Source organism: Leucoraja erinacea, chromosome 2 (assembly GCF_028641065.1).
Source record: "Leucoraja erinacea ecotype New England chromosome 2, Leri_hhj_1, whole genome shotgun sequence".
NCBI classification, from domain to species: domain Eukaryota; kingdom Metazoa; phylum Chordata; class Chondrichthyes; order Rajiformes; family Rajidae; genus Leucoraja; species Leucoraja erinaceus.
In genome coordinates this window covers 85341378-85357311 of record NC_073378.1, presented here as the reverse complement: position 1 = coordinate 85357311, position 15934 = coordinate 85341378, and the positions used below count along the sequence as shown (strand labels likewise).

Here is a 15934-nt window from a genome sequence, read left to right as displayed (position 1 = left end):
CAGGAAGGCCATGTAATATGTGTAGAAAAGAACTGCAGATGCTGTTTGAAATCAAAGATAGGCACAAAATGCTGGAGTAACTCAGCGGGACAGGCAGCATCTCTGAAGAGAAGGAATGGGTGACGTTTCGGGTTGACCCTTCAATAGACAAAAGAAGGAGTAGGCCATTCAGCCCTTCGAGCCAGCACCGCCATTCACTGCGATCATGGCTGATCATCCACAATCTGCGTTCCTGCCGATTCCCCATATCGCTTGACTCCACTATCTAACCAAGAGCTCGTCAGACCAAGTAATATTCTTGATATATACAGTACATTTACACCATACCACACCAATTATATTTAAATGAAACAGAACTGTTCCGCATTAAAAAAAAAAAAAGAATTACAGCATACAAAGCCCTCCATAATGTTTGGGACAAAGACCCATCATTTATTTATTTGCTTCTGTACGCCACAATTTGAGATTTGTAATAGGAAAAAAAATCACATGTGGTTGAAGTGCACATTGTCAGATTTTAATAAAGGACATTTTTACACATTTTGGTTTCACCATGTAGAAATTACAGCAGTGTTTATACATAGACCCCCATTTCATGGCACCATAATATTTGGGACACAGTAATGTCATGCAAATGAAAGTCATCATGTTTAGTAATTTGTTGCACATCCTTTGCATGCAATGACTGCTTGAAGTCTGTGATTCATGGACATCAGTTGCTGGGTGTCTTCTCTGGTGATGCTCTGCCAGGCCTGTATTACAGTGAACTTTAGCTTATGGTTGTTTGGGGGGCTAGTCCCCTTCAGTTTTCTCTTCGGCATATAAAAGGATTAACTTCGCCACACAATAATTTACCATTTTTTAAGCTTTGAAAAACTCCTTTGTTGCTTTAACAGTATGTTTGGGATCATTGTCTTGTTGTAGAATGAACTGCTGGCCAATGAGTTTTGAGGCATTTGTTTGAACCCGAGCCGGATTTGTCTACACACTTCAGAATGCATTATGCTACTACCATCAGCAGTTGCATCATCAATGAAGATAAATGAGCCAATACTTTCAGCAGCCATACATGCCCACCACTGTGTTTCACAGATGAGGTGGTATGCTTTGGATCTTGAGCAGTTCCTTCTCCCCTCCATACTTTGCTCGCCTTCAATCTGATATAAGGTAATCTTCATCCCATCTATCCATAAGACCTTTTTTCTAGAACGGTGGTTGTTCTTTTAAGTACTTCTTCGCAAACTAACCTGCTAATCCTATTTTTGCAGCTAATCAGTGGTTTGCATCTTGCAGTGTAGCTTCTGCATTTCTGTTCATGAAGTCTTCTGCAACAGTAGTTATTGATAAATCCACACCCAACTCCTGAAGAGTTTTCTGATCTGTCGGACAGGTGTTTGGGGATTTTTCTTTATTATAGAGAGAATTCTTCTGTCATCAGCTGTGGATATCTTCCTTGGCCTGCCAGTCCCTTTGCGATTAGTAAACTCACCAGTTCTCCTTCTTCTTAATGATGTTCCAAACAGTTGATTTTGGTAAATCTAAGGTTTGGCTGATGTCTCTAATAGTTGTTTTTCTTGTTTCTCAGCCTCATGGCTTCTTTGACTTTCATTGGCACAACCTTGGTCCTCATATACATAGCAATAATAGTTTCCAAAGGTGATGGAAAGACTGGAGGAAAGACTATGTGCTGATAGCTCTCTTATACCTGCATTAAGGAGGCGGTTAAACACACCTGAGCAATTAAAACGCCTGTGAAGCCATGTGTCCCAAACATTATGGCCCTGAAAATGGGGGGGGGGAAAGAGAGAGAGTATAAACACATCTGCAATTTCTACATGGTGAAACCAAAATGTATAAAAATATCCTTTAATAAAATCTGACATTGTGCACTTTAACCACATGTGATTTTTTTCTATTGCCAATCGCAAGTTGTGGAGTATGGAGGCCAATAAATAAATGCTAGGTGTTTGGAGGGCACTATAAATGATCTTTGTTCACTCATTAATCATTATCTCCACCCCCCCACAAATCCATCCGCAAGCAAACAGAAGGATGATTCACATTGAACAAATGTTGCCACTTTAATTTAAATCAACTTAACTACTCTCCGAATCAGTTATTCTTGCATATTCTTGCCTTGAGAGTCTAACATTCAAAAGGTATCTAAGAATTACTTTTTTTCATATTGTAGAATTGCTGCTAGAACGCTCTCAATGTGATTTTCTAACATTCTAATCACTGCTAAACTTTAAAAAAATCTTCCTCCTCTCAGCATTTTGTCACCATTGCTAAATGATCTGTAATACTTGCCACGAAGCAAAATTCTCGGTAAGAAACTATTCATTTATCCTACTAAAATACAATATCAATCACGTTACCGTTAGAACATTTTTTCTTTAAAAAATTAAAATGTCTATTATGGAAATGTTGATAAGAAATTAAAAATTAAAATAAATATTTTTATTTGGTAATTCACGTGTATCAGTATATCTCGAGAGATATTTAATTGAAGAATTTTACAGCAGGTTTTTGCTTTACAACCAAAGGACGACTAAAATTCTTATTGTTGATGTACTGCAAATTAACCTGGCACACAGGCAAAAATAACTTGCATTTTATTTTAGAGGTTGCGGACCCAAGACGGAGAAATACGACTTCCAATGATTTATATAAAGATGATGTTGTTGTACATTTATCTGAAAGGAACAATGTCAATTTCACCATGGCAGCAGATGCATTTTTAAAACAAAAACACGGTCCAACTCCAGTAAACACCATGTTACCATGGATTAGATATTTAAACAAAACGTCAGACAACGCACTTACTAAGTGCTAAGACAATGCCTATAAACATGCAGTCAGTCCGTCAGCTAATACGGGCACCGCTAGTTAATTGGTCATGTTGTCCTTACCTGAAGAAACTGATGAACCAGATAAACTCGAGTTACTTGATGCCATTCTCGATGTATCTGCCGTTGTTTCTTGTAGAATTCAATGCTGACACATCGGCAGTCTTTTACATGTAGTGGCGGTATTGCCCATTTCAAACCACTTCCTGAACTGTCAAATACGGAGTGTTAGTTACCTTTACTCCGTCAAATCCCCCTCTTGGGGCAGACCGTGTGTGCGTGTGGACAGCCGCTGGCCATCCAGCACCCACAGGCTGCGATACAAATGTTTCCAACTCGATGATTCGGGCAATATAAAAGTATCGAGCACCACAGTTCCCGTGTCAGAGCTGCCTCCCTGTTTGAGCGGCGATTCAACTGTGCTCCCCAATCTCCAGCAGTCAATAGGATCTCCAGCAAAAAAAAAGACAGGATAGAAAAGAAAACGCACACACCGAGGAGCCGCAAACACCGCAGTCCAGGAGGCTATTTTAATACATGAGGTTCTTTTGGGTTCTGTTTTAAACGCTGGTATTGCAAAATATTGCCTGCGCCATTTCCAAAACAGTCTGACGGTATTGTGGCCGCACGTTACCATGTGCAAAACGCCAAGACGAAAAACGTTGTCGCCAACCCGAGCGGAGGCTGCAAGCGGAGGAGGCGACTGGACACTCTGTCCACCTCCTCCCGGCACCTTCTGGGAACTGTGGTCCCCGCACTCGGCCGGCACGTCCACTCAATGAAGCCATGGACTACAGCTCCCGTGACTCACTGCGAACTTGAGCCCCTTGTCCCGCCGCTGCTCGCGTCTGATTGGAGCTGTGAGCTTTGATACACTTCCATTCGCTCAGCCTGCAGTAAATCCCTGCGAGCCAATTTCTTAAATGCCCCGTGTCTGTTAAATGATATTGTGCTTGTGCCAATACAACTGCCTCACGATGTTTGCAACGCAAATATATGCAAGTGAACTTGGATCCACTTTGATTCTGGCAGGATAAACGTGGCTGCATGCCATGTAGAATTGCCGCTGATTAAAATGAAACCAGGAAACTTGATGAAGTAACAAGGCAATCAGGTCTCAAAATGTGCGCAGACGTGTTCTTAGAGTTCAATCAAAGATTCCTGAGGATTCCCACAAAAAAAATTGACGACACCAAATTCACGGTTTCTTTACAACTGATAAGGAGCTATTCAGTCCATTGATTCTATACCCGTTTTGAAGAAAATTCCATTACTCCCATGTCCCCATTTATATTGCGAAAGATATGTTCTCATTCATTCCCATTAGAACGACATCCAATGCTTCCACAAGTCACCTATCTATCCCAGTAGCTGGGATAATTTGTTGCAGCAAATTAGTCTCTAACACGACTTCAAGACGTCGGAGGAAATTGCAGCCACACAAGGGACCCACACAACCACAAAGTGAACATGAAAACTCACCACGGATAGCACTCAATGACAGAATCAAATCTGGGTCGTTGAGAGTTGAGTTGAGAGACAGGAAAAACTACTTGTAACACCTCTATGTTGCCCAAAACATGCTTGTCAGAAATGACGTCTCAGAACATATGAGCTCTTGCATCCCACTTCTTGTTGAACCATGTTGACCAGATGTTCACTGAACTATCAAAGGTTTGATTGATAGCAAATACCAAACAGTTACAAATGAGAGAGGCAGAGCAACAGAATAAGCTAAACTCGTTATTAGAAGCAGGAATGAATTGAAACAATTGTCACGACTACAACATGGGCGCATTCTATTTCTCACAAAATTGAGCATTGGTAATTGGAGCCAGTGCTGTTATTCTGCAAATTTACTATTGAAACCTGGATTTATATGGTATACTGAGATGTATATTGTATACTGTATACTTGTCAGGAGACATAATACCAGCTCTTATAGTTATATGATGGAAAAATGTTTTCAGAGCAATGAAATAACCCATACAGAGTAGTATGCATAATGGTAACAAAGTTGATGTGACTTGGTCAACCAAGCAGGGTGACTTGGACAGGTTGGGGGAGTGGGCAGATGCATGGCAGATGATGTTTAATGTGGATACATGTGAGGTTATCCACTTTGGTAGCAAAAACTAGAAGGCAGATCACTATCTAAATGGCGTCAAATTGGGAAAAGGAGAAGTACAACGGGATCTGGGGGGTCCTTGTACATCAGTCTATGAAAGTAAGCATGCAGGTACAGCAGGCAGTGAAGAAAGTGAATGGCATGTTGGCATTTATAACAAGAGGAATCGAATATAGGAGCATAGAGATCCTTCTGCAGTTGTACAGAGCCCTAATGAGACCACACCTGGAGTACTGTATGCATTTTTGGTCCCCTAATTTGAGGAAGGACATTCTTGCTATTGAGGGAGTGCAGCGTAGGTTTACAAGGTTAATTCCCAGGATGGCGGGACTGTCATATGCTGAGAGAATGGAGCAGCTGGGCTTGTACACTCTGGAGTTTAGAAGGATGAGAGGATATCTCATTGAAACATATAAGATTGTTAAGGGCTTGGACACGTTAGAGGCAGGAAACATGTTCCCGATGTTGGGGGAGTCCAGAACCAGGGAGAGGGAGAGGGGGAGAGGGGAGAGGGAGAGGGAGGGGAGGGGGAGAGAGGGAGGGAGAGGGAGAGGGCGAGGGAGAGACATACTTTGACAAACTCAGTCTGGCAACCGCTGATTTTAAAGAACTGGATGATATATCAAAACTAAGAATAATCCTTGGTGAAGGAAATACGGCACATCTTGGTGCACAATACGTAACAGCATGCCATAACCTGAGAGACGGTGAATGACCAACATGCACATACGCACGCACACACTAATTGACATTAACTGACACTAAGAAATTAATATTGAATTGCTAAACTTGCTATTCTGTTGTACTGCTTACAGCTGCAAGAACGTGTAGCAACCAATAAAGGGCTATAGGCCTATTGCGAGTTTATGTACAGGGACATATCTATCCATGCACTGTATACTTGTATTTATACTTATGCATTTTAAATATGTATGTCATGTTTTATACTTTGGCAACATAACAATGTATTTTTTATCATGCCAATAAAGTTTTTAAATGGAAAAAAAATTGAAAAATTGAGAGGGAGAGAGCGAAAGAGAGAGCGAGAGAGAGCGCATCCACTGAGCCACCAGCATAACCTGGGAAAGAAAAGGTACTGCGAACAAGGTGAGCTTGTACCTTGCAACTCACAAGGTGAGTTTCATTGTCATATCAGGGACACATGGCAATAAACTTGAACTTGAACTTGGCAGAAGAGATAAAGAGATAGGCAAGTCTTTTTTCACAGTGGTCCTGCCAATCTCCAATGTTCAGATATTTTGCACGCACCTGACCTATCAGCCATGTACCTAGATTCAATGATTCTTTAAGGAGATGGCTGCTGAGATCTGCTGTTACTGCAGGCAGGGCTCCAGTCACAAAGCCATGCCTAGACTACTGAGAAGGTCACATTGGGCCTCAATATCTTCTTCTCCGGTTGATTTCAGGGAGCCACACTGTTCATTTGGCAAGTCTTCATGATTCCATGTTTTTTCAGAGATGATGAGGACTCTCTGCTCAGGGTGAGAGGTATTCTCCTTGGATTAAGAGGAATAGGTAATGCATGGGACAAGTCAGCACAGCGTCTCCTGGTGCAATGAATGATTCATATGATTAGTAAACCATAACTAACTGAAAGAAATATGCTACCACAACATTGTGCATACGATTGCTTTTATACAAATGCAGTCTGAGTTTTGAGAAAATTCTACTGGGCGGCACAGAATAAGAATATACTTTTTTGCAGAATTTTTGGAAAATTGTTAAGATTACAGCAATCTATGAGTGACTACATAACAATATAAAAGATATGTTTGGATTTTTTAATGCAAGGCCCATATTAAGCATTGTTCAAACAAGCATTGAACTCTTTTAATTAGAAAAAAAAAAATGATTTTACAAATCTTAGAAAAACAGTTTTAAAATCACAAAACAGTTTGCTGGATAAATATAATTTCAAAAGTTGAAGGGTGAACGATTCCATTCAAGATAAACTGCTCTCATTTTCCACCCGTGAGATATTAAAGGCTGTTTCAGTTCATCTCTCTCCATATTCTAAGCATTCACAATGTTTGAGTTTGTGATCTGGCCGGGAGGTTAATTGTTGCGAGAGATTACATTCAACAAAGGAAATTACTTCTTCTCATGGCAAGTTACCGAAATAGCAGAGTGGACTTAGGTCGAATAGTCCAAATGAATAAATACCAGATAATACATAATATTGTTTGCCAATCCATTATATGATTCTGTGATTTAGTCTCTTTGATTTCTATCAAACATAGACATTCCTTTGTTCCCTCCACCAGCTCCTTTCTGCATCTTTAAATATGCTGCATTATATTTTTTCCCAGTTCTTATGAAACATTAACTCTGTTGTTCTCTCCACAAATGCTGCCTGAACTGCTGAGTATTTCTAGTATTTTCTGTTTTCTAGAATGGTACTTAATAGTGCAACCAGCAGAACTGCAGCCTCTCAGTTCCAGTGACTGTGGTTCAATTATCAGCAATTGGACATTATGTGTGGAGTTTTCATGTCCTACGTTAACCATATAGGTGCTTTGGTTACCTACCATATTCCAAAAATGGAGTAGATTGGTAGCTTAATTGGTAGGGCCGGCCTTAGGAGGTGCGGGGGCCAATTGGGAACAATATTCATATAAATATAAATAAATAATCACAAATGAGTCACGTGTCAATAGACAATAGACAACAGGTGCACGAGTAGACCATTCGGCCCTTTGAGCCAGCACCGCCATTCAAAGTGATCATGGCTGATCATCAGTACCCCGTTCCTGCCTTATCCCCATATCCCCTGACTCCACTATTTTAAAGAGCCCTATCTAGCTCTCTCTTGAAAGCGTCCAGAGAACTCGCCTCCACCGCCCTCTGAGGCAGAGAATCTGTTGAATCAGTTGTCATCTTATTGAATGACACTACATTTAGAAAAAATAAGGCTTGTTTTGGCTGATAAATCAGACCAATTTTCCAAAATATGGTCTCCATTCATTGAATTTCTTCAACAACAGAATGGTTGAACACAAATTTAAAACCGATGCTTGGGTTGGGTGAGCAGGTGTAGGGAAGGATAGTGGGATATATCTCTGCTTTTTTTTCCTTTATTTTTCTCTCACTTCTTTGTCAGTTCAGAGGGTTTTTCTTTGTTCTCTTTTTTGTATTTTTCTTCTTTCTCTTCATTCTTTCCTTTTTACTTTTTTTTCCGATTCATTTATCAGTTTATAAAATGTTAAAACTGAAGCTGTACGAAAATTGTATAATTCTTATGTCGATTGCTTTCTTCTTGTACAATTGCCTCTGAACTGCAGATGCGGGAAAATCGAAGGTAGACAAAAATGCTGGAGAAACTCAGCGGGTTAGGCAGCATCTACGGAGCGAAGGAAATACCCAATGTTTCGGGCCGGGTCTGAAGAAGGGTTTCGACCCAAAACGTTGGCTATTTCCTTCGCTCCATAGATGCTGCCTCACCCGCTGATTTTCTCCAGCATTTTTGTCTACCGCAAAACGTCAATGATTCCGGGAATGCCGAGAGAGCTGGACAGAGACGAGATGGGGAGCAGGAGAGAGAGAGAAAGTGAGAGTGAGAGAGGGAGGGAGAGAGCGAAAGACAGAGAGACACAACGTGGGTCGGTAGGTAAATTGAATGACAAACCTGCTGCACACCAAGAAGCTCACCAAGAAGAAGCCCTCACTCATGATGGTGAGTTTTAAGAAATTCTCAATGTGTCAGTAGGTTGTTAGTTCATCGCTACCGCTTCCAAGACTACCTAATGTAGGAAGTGGGTGTTAATATAAAGTGTACAGTAAGGTGGGGTTAATGATGCTTTGCGAGTGAATACGTGTCCGACATAGGTGGCCTCTGGAACGTGGAACTTGCATTTCTTGGGGTTGAACTTTAGGTTAATCTCGCGTGCTCTGTCCAGAATCTGCTTGAGATTATTGTCGTGCTCCGCTATGTCTTTACCATATACCAGGATGTCATCTACAATGATAGCGCACGGGAAGCCTGTGAACAACTGTTCCATGATTCTCTGAAAGACTTCGCTAGCCGAATTGATACCAAATGGCATTCTGAGAAATTTGAATCTGCCAAATGGTGTGCCGAACATAATGAGGTTCGAGGACTCGTCATCTAGAAGTATCTGCCAGAACGAGCTCTTTACGCCTAGTATGGAAAACACTGTTGCGCGACCGATTTGTGCCGCGACGTCCTCGACAGTTCTCATCGGATAATGTGGTCGCTTGATGGCAGTGTTTAGGTCTCTTGGGTTAATGCACACACGGAGCTCATCTTTGTCTTTCTTTCTCGTAACAACCATGGCAGAGACCCAGTCTGTAGATTCACTGATTTCGGCCAGTACCCCCATGGAAACCATATTTCTAAGTTCAGTCTGGATTTTGTCATGCATGGCATGTGGCACGCGGTGGGGGGGCACGGATGGCTGGGTCAACGGTGGCGTCAACGGCGATTTTATAAGTCACAGGAAGCTTGCCCAGCTTGTCATCGAACAGATCAGGGTAGTTTCGAATCGGGTCCTCAGATATAAGTAACGTGAACAGAAGGATGGAAAGAGACCAACCCAAGGTCCTGGCCTGCATGGATGCCCAATGGGGTCACACAGTCGATTTTAGGATGTAGAAAGTCCGTTTTTTTCATGGTATGTTTCATGGTACAGAGCCGCGGCCTCCACAACCACCCACTGTGTAAAACACTTGCCCTGCACATCTCCTTTAAATGTTGGCCTTCTCACCTGAAAATGATGTCCTTTAGTCTTTGACATTTTGACTCTGGCAGACACATTCTGACTGTCTACACTATCTATGCCTCTTTATATACTTCTATCAGATCTCCCTCAACCTCCAGTGTTCCAGAGAAATCTGAAAGCGATTATGGGAGAATTAAGTGGGATTCGTATACAGTTTTTGTATACTCAATATTCAAAGGGCTTGTTTCCATGCTGACTGGCTCTCTGACCTTGTGTATATGTATTTGAAATTATTTGTCAGTAAATTCTAATATCCCTTTAAGAATTGCTAGATGTTTAGAGAAATAAATAGTGTTCATCAATTTCAGTGGATACCTTTTTCAGGATACCATTAGTCAATCTAAACCAGTGCAAATTGCACGTTTAATGCTAAGATTTGCAGTATATTTACATTTGAGATTTTCTGCAAAGTAACATTCATAAAAGATTTCTTCCTAAAAGCTGTTCCTAGGCATAAAAAATGCCCACAGTGGCAGTCACTGCAATATCTTGCTTGTAAGGTAAAAAAAAACCCAAAAAAGGTGGAAGAAGAAGAGGTTATTGTTAAGGAAATTGCAATATACTATGACAATATATATATGCACTAATGTTCCTCATACATCATCTTCAGATGGAGGCTTAACTTGTTAGTTAGTCTAAAAAAATGAAAATAGGTTCCTTGAGCAGTATGTTTTATGTCACAGGGTGTGTAAATCCTGAAAATTTATTTCAGATGGCATTCCAGCTTCCCAGAAAGTACATATTACTGAGCATTAGTTTAATTCCGTAAGATTTCTCCCCTTTGAAGATGTTGTTATTTGAGCTTGGATCAGAGCCAGCCATGTGCAGAATTAGGTTTCTTAAGCAGCAATACATAAAACATTTCAAACTGACAAAAAATGTCATGGCATAAGAACTCAATTGAATGCGCACTGCAGAATGGTAGCTGTAATAGATTGTTGTATAGACTGTACCCATTATTTCATGCAAGCACCAAGCAGTGACAGCCACATGACTTGCTCCAGCAGCCACTATTATTACTGCAGCAGCACACAAATGATTTGCAACCATCAGCTGAAGGCACATGATATAATTGTTACGTTCAAAAATGCTTCTTTGTGACAGGATTTGATTCTGGTGTTGGTAAGAGAACAGTGTTTTTATATTTTTACATTTCTCTGTTGCCCAAACATGTGATCATCATGAGGTAACATTTTAAACATTTCACTTGTCTACCTTCTCTTGTCTATTTGTTTACCTACTCATAGGTCTACCTTCAATTTAAACCAGCATCTGCAATTCTTTCCTATACATCACTTGTTTAATACTTCATTCAACAATATGCTAAGGTGAATATTGTTTGTCCATCATTCAGGTCTGGTGCATTGATTTAGCCTTGACATTCCTGACAATTTACTTTAGAATTAGAACATATCTAACACATTAAATAATAAATATGTTGTGTAATAATACCACAATTTTACAAGAGACAGAAATTATTTCCGTTTCTCAGAATTTGTCTGCAGTTAAGTTATACACACTGAAACATGATTCCTAAGGACCAAGATAAATAAAAAAATCAATATCTAATATAATTATAGCACAACATGAAAATAGTACAAAACAACTTCTGATTGGATGTCATTGCATGTTGTGATCCTAATATTTATATTAAAATGAACTATAATGTTGTTTCATACCTGAAACTTAGTTCAACCATTAATTACGTTTTTGGTTTCCAGACAAGTTTTTAATACAATTTTTCATCAGGAGGTTTTCAAAGTGATATGTGATGATACATCTGAATTATGGGATACTGAGTTGGATGATCAGCCATGATCATATTGAATGGCGGTGCAGGCTCGAAGGGCCGAATGGCCTACTCCTGCACCTATTTTCTATGTATCTATGTACCCAACCTTCCTTGCCTAAACCAAAATCATTTACGTCACACCATCATAACCAAAAAGCTTAAATACACAAACAAGGTTACCACGATCATCCTCAAAGGTAAAAGGTAAAGTTTACTGCAGTGCAATAGAAAAAAACTTAGGTATGACTTTGGTTAATAGTGGTGAAAATTAAAAAAAGTAATTTCCCTTAATTGTATTAATGTAACAATGCGCAGCAATAATCTGCTGGAGAAATGCATGGTGTCAAGCAGCATACTGTGGGGAGCAAGTCCTGATGCAGGGCTTTGACATAAAACAGCAACAAATCCTTTCTTCCAGTAGGTGCTGCCTGACCTGCTGAGTTCCTCCAGCAGATTGTTTCTTATGAATATACACAAAACGCTGGAGTAACTCAGCGGGCCAGGCAGCATCTCTGGAGAGAAAGAATGGTTGACGTTTGGTTGAGACCCTTCTTCGGACCCTTCAGGTCTCGACCCGAAACGTCGCCCATTCCTTCTCTCCAGTGATGCTGCCTCTCCCGCTGAGTTACTCGAGCTTTTTGTGTCTATCTTCGGTTTAAATCAGCATCTGTAGTTTATTTTTACACAGATTGTTTCTTACTGCAGGTTCCAGCATCTGTAGGCTCTGGTGTCTTCAACAATGCTCAACTCATATTTAAATTGAAAATGACTTCTATTGTCTGTCAAGTGTAAAATCAATAATCAGTATTGTAGTATTTCCTCTTTAAGCACACATATAAAATTATACCCAATATGTGGTTAAAATTGCTCTGGTTATGATAGATATTTTTTTCAGCTTCTTCCAAAGTGAGTAAACGGAATCAGGCAGCAGAACGAACAATGATGATTTCCACATTTCCCATCCTTTAAGATGTGTTCATTGATATTTTTAATGGAGGTGTGCCAGAGACATTTGTGTATACAGCTGAAAATGGCTTTACAAACAAAACCTTTCAAAAATATATAAATGTATTGCCTTTAACCACTAAATAACCTGATTTGAAATCATTAAAAATAACAAAAAAGAATGGTGAAATATTTTTATATTGATGGGCAGTAGTTAGTTCATTAACACATTAAATAAATGTAAACATGCCTATGAATGGCTGTATGACCAAGAAAATTAATGCAGCTGGAAAAGCATTCCCAAACCATTGCAATGAGGTCATTACAAGATTGACAAGAAGGTCCAATGTGAATTGAATTGATTCATGAAGCTATGTCAAATATTGTTGGAAATTTGAACGACTTTGCTGAAGAAAAAAAATTGAAAATATTTTAAATATAAGTTAAAAACAACAAGGCAATTTCAATTAATATAGCACCAATATTGGACAGAAATGATAACTGAAGGGTCTCACCCCGAAATATCACCTTTTCCTTTCATCCAGAGATGCAACCTGACCGGCTGAGTTACTCAGCTTTTTGTGTCTATCTTCGGGGTAAACCAGCATCCGCAGTGGTTGTGAATCTGTGGAATTCATTGCCACAGATAACAGTGGAGGCCAAGTCATTGGGTGTTTTTAAAGTGGATATTGAAAGGGTGTCAAAGGTTACAGGGAGAAAGGGGTTGAGAGAGAAAAATAGATGAATCATGATCGAATGGCAGAGCAGAATGACATGGCCGAATGGCATAATTCTGCTCTTATGTCTTATAATCTTATGGTTACAAACAAATCCCATCAGCTACTTCTAATGAGGAAAACTATCAAGTATTAGCAAAACAAACAACAAGAACTTCATTTGATTTATAAAAAAGGAAACTGGAGAGTGGGACGAAGGAATTAATAATAAGAAACAAGTATTCACACAACATGGAATCAGGCCTTTTCGTGACCACACTGTCCATAATTCACCTTCACACGATCCCATTTAAATTTTCTCCACACATTGCCATCAATTCATTCAGATATTTACTACCCACTAAGATCAATGTTCAGTGACCAATTAATCAACCGACTTGCAGATCCTTGGGAGACTAGAAGAAACAGGGGCGCCCAGAGGAAACCCGCACAGTGATAGGGAGACGGCGGAAACCTCATACAGACAGACAGCACCAGAGGCCATGATCGAATCTGAGTCACTCAACTGCACTTCTACAAGCTGCATCACGGTGCCACTCAAAGGCAGAGAGAAATAATGTAAATTAATACTTTGCATAAGTATTCATGGCAAGGGATGCTTCAAACATCCTAAAGATAAGCTAGTTGCAAACAGCATGGAGGATTTAAGGCAGACAAGTTTCCAGAATTTTATGGTTTACAATTCAAGCATTTTAAAAGTAACTAGGACCAACTGGGACCCACTGGCTACCAGAAGATTGGAAAGCCAAATATGTCATGGAGGGAGAGGGAGAGGGAGAGGGGGGGAGAGAGAGAGAGGGAGAGGGAGAGGGAGAGAGTGAGAGGGAGAGAGAGTGAGAGGGAGAGAGAGTGTGTGTTTGCGTGTGTCTATTGGCTAATTAGTTTAAAATCTGTGTTAAAAACAGAGAATGCTGGAAATCTTATATCAGGCAATATCTGTGGAAAAAGAAACAGTCAATGTCCTGGGTCAGAATGGAGAAAGAAAGTGATCCCAATTATTTTTGACAGGAGAGAAGCCGTGAAGTATATGTAGAACAAGATGACAGTAATGACCAGCACATTAACTACCATGTTTCTTGGTCTGTGTAATGAATGTGTTGTAAAAAAACAAGTTGTGGGACTTGCACAGCAGGCCAGACTATCAGGTTAAGAAAATCTGCACCAACATGATACAAAAATAGACAATGGAAAATGTTGGACAAACTCAGCTGGTTAGGCAGCATCTGTGAAAGGAGAAACATTGATTTGACATTTCAAGTGAAGGTTCCTTCATCAAACCTAAGAAGAAGTCCTCAGATGGACCTCTACCCTCTCTAGATCTTTATATTTCTAACTGCTGGCGGGACATCAACCGTGTTAACTTTTTGGCTCTCTTTACCTTTACCTACTCTAACCTCACCCGCTCTGAACATACAGCCCTCCACTCAGTTGGCAACAAAGCTGACATTATCATCACACAATGTCGACAGAGAGATGTCGTTGTAGCCTGGCGGGCTGACCTCTACCCAGCTGAGGCCAGGCGCCAGTTCTTGGACACCTCCTCATATTTGCCATGGATCATGACCCCACAGATGAGCACCAGGCCATTTTCTCCCAGATTATCGCTGATGTTATCACTTCCATCTGTCTGCCCTCCACAACCACCCATCTTATTGTTCCCGAGCCCAGCATGGCCTGGTTTAACCTTCTCCCTAAAATGCATACACATATCTGCCCATTGTTTCTGCATGCACCTGCACACCAAAATCATTTCCACATAACCTGGTTCTATCCTATCCCCCCCCCCTTCTCCAATCCATTCCCACCTATGTCCAAGGCAACTCATAAAACCCTTTAACTCTTTTAGAACTTTCCCATATCTTTACTATGGACATTTAGTCCCTTTACATCTCCATCCCTCACCCATGCCATACCAATAAGATGCCCACTTCTTGGTGAACAATGCTGCCTGCAAGATCGAGCGGTGGCAAAGGAGAAGGCTGTCCACTGCGCAAGTGCCTGGCCGAACATTTGCAACATAGATGATGGTCATGAAAGAAGACCAGGAAGCTTTTAAGGCTCTGTTTCTTCCTTGATCGCAAACCCATCCAAATTTCCTCTACTAACAGTCCCGTATGCCTAGCGGAACTGGTCCTCACCATTAACAACTAACTTCTCCTTCCACTTCTGCCACTTTCTCCAAGCCAAAGGTGTAGCCATGGGTACTCACATGGCTTCCAGCTATGCATGCCTCTTTGTAGGGTACGTTGAAACATAGAAACATAGAAATTAGGTGCAGGAGTCGGCCATTCGGCCCTTCGAGCCTGCACCGCCATTCAATATGATCATGGCTGATCATCCAACTCAGTATCCCGTACCTGCCTTCTCTCCATACCCCCTGATCCCCTTAGCCACAAGGGCCACATCTAACTCCCTCTTAAATATAGCCAATGAACTGGCCTCAACTACCCTCTGTGGCAGAGAGTTACAGAGATTCACCACTCTCTGTGTGAAAAAAGTTCTTCTCATCTCGGTTTTAAAGGATTTCCCCCTTATCCTTAAGCTGTGACCCCTTGTCCTGGACTTCCCCAACATCGAGAACAATCTTCCTGCATCTAGCCTGTCCAACCCCTTAGGAATTTTGTAAGTTTCTATAAGATTCCCTCTCAATCTTCTAAATTCTAGAGAGTATAAACCAAGTCTATCCAGTCTTTCTTCATAAGACAGTCCTGACATCCCAGGAA

The 15934-nt window shown here is 40.7% G+C and overlaps 1 protein-coding gene across 1 annotated transcript in view; it reads right to left on the bottom strand.

The window, feature by feature from the left end:
* The window catches only part of chn2 (chimerin 2), a 251788-nt gene extending 247647 nt beyond the window's left edge, over positions 1–4141 (bottom strand). The window contains exon 1 of the mRNA XM_055660074.1: positions 2913–4141. Coding sequence (XP_055516049.1) covers positions 2913–2958 — 46 coding nt within the window. The 5' untranslated portion in view covers positions 2959–4141. The remainder of the gene's footprint in view (positions 1–2912) is intronic.
* Positions 4142–15934: the final 11793 nt, after the last annotated feature.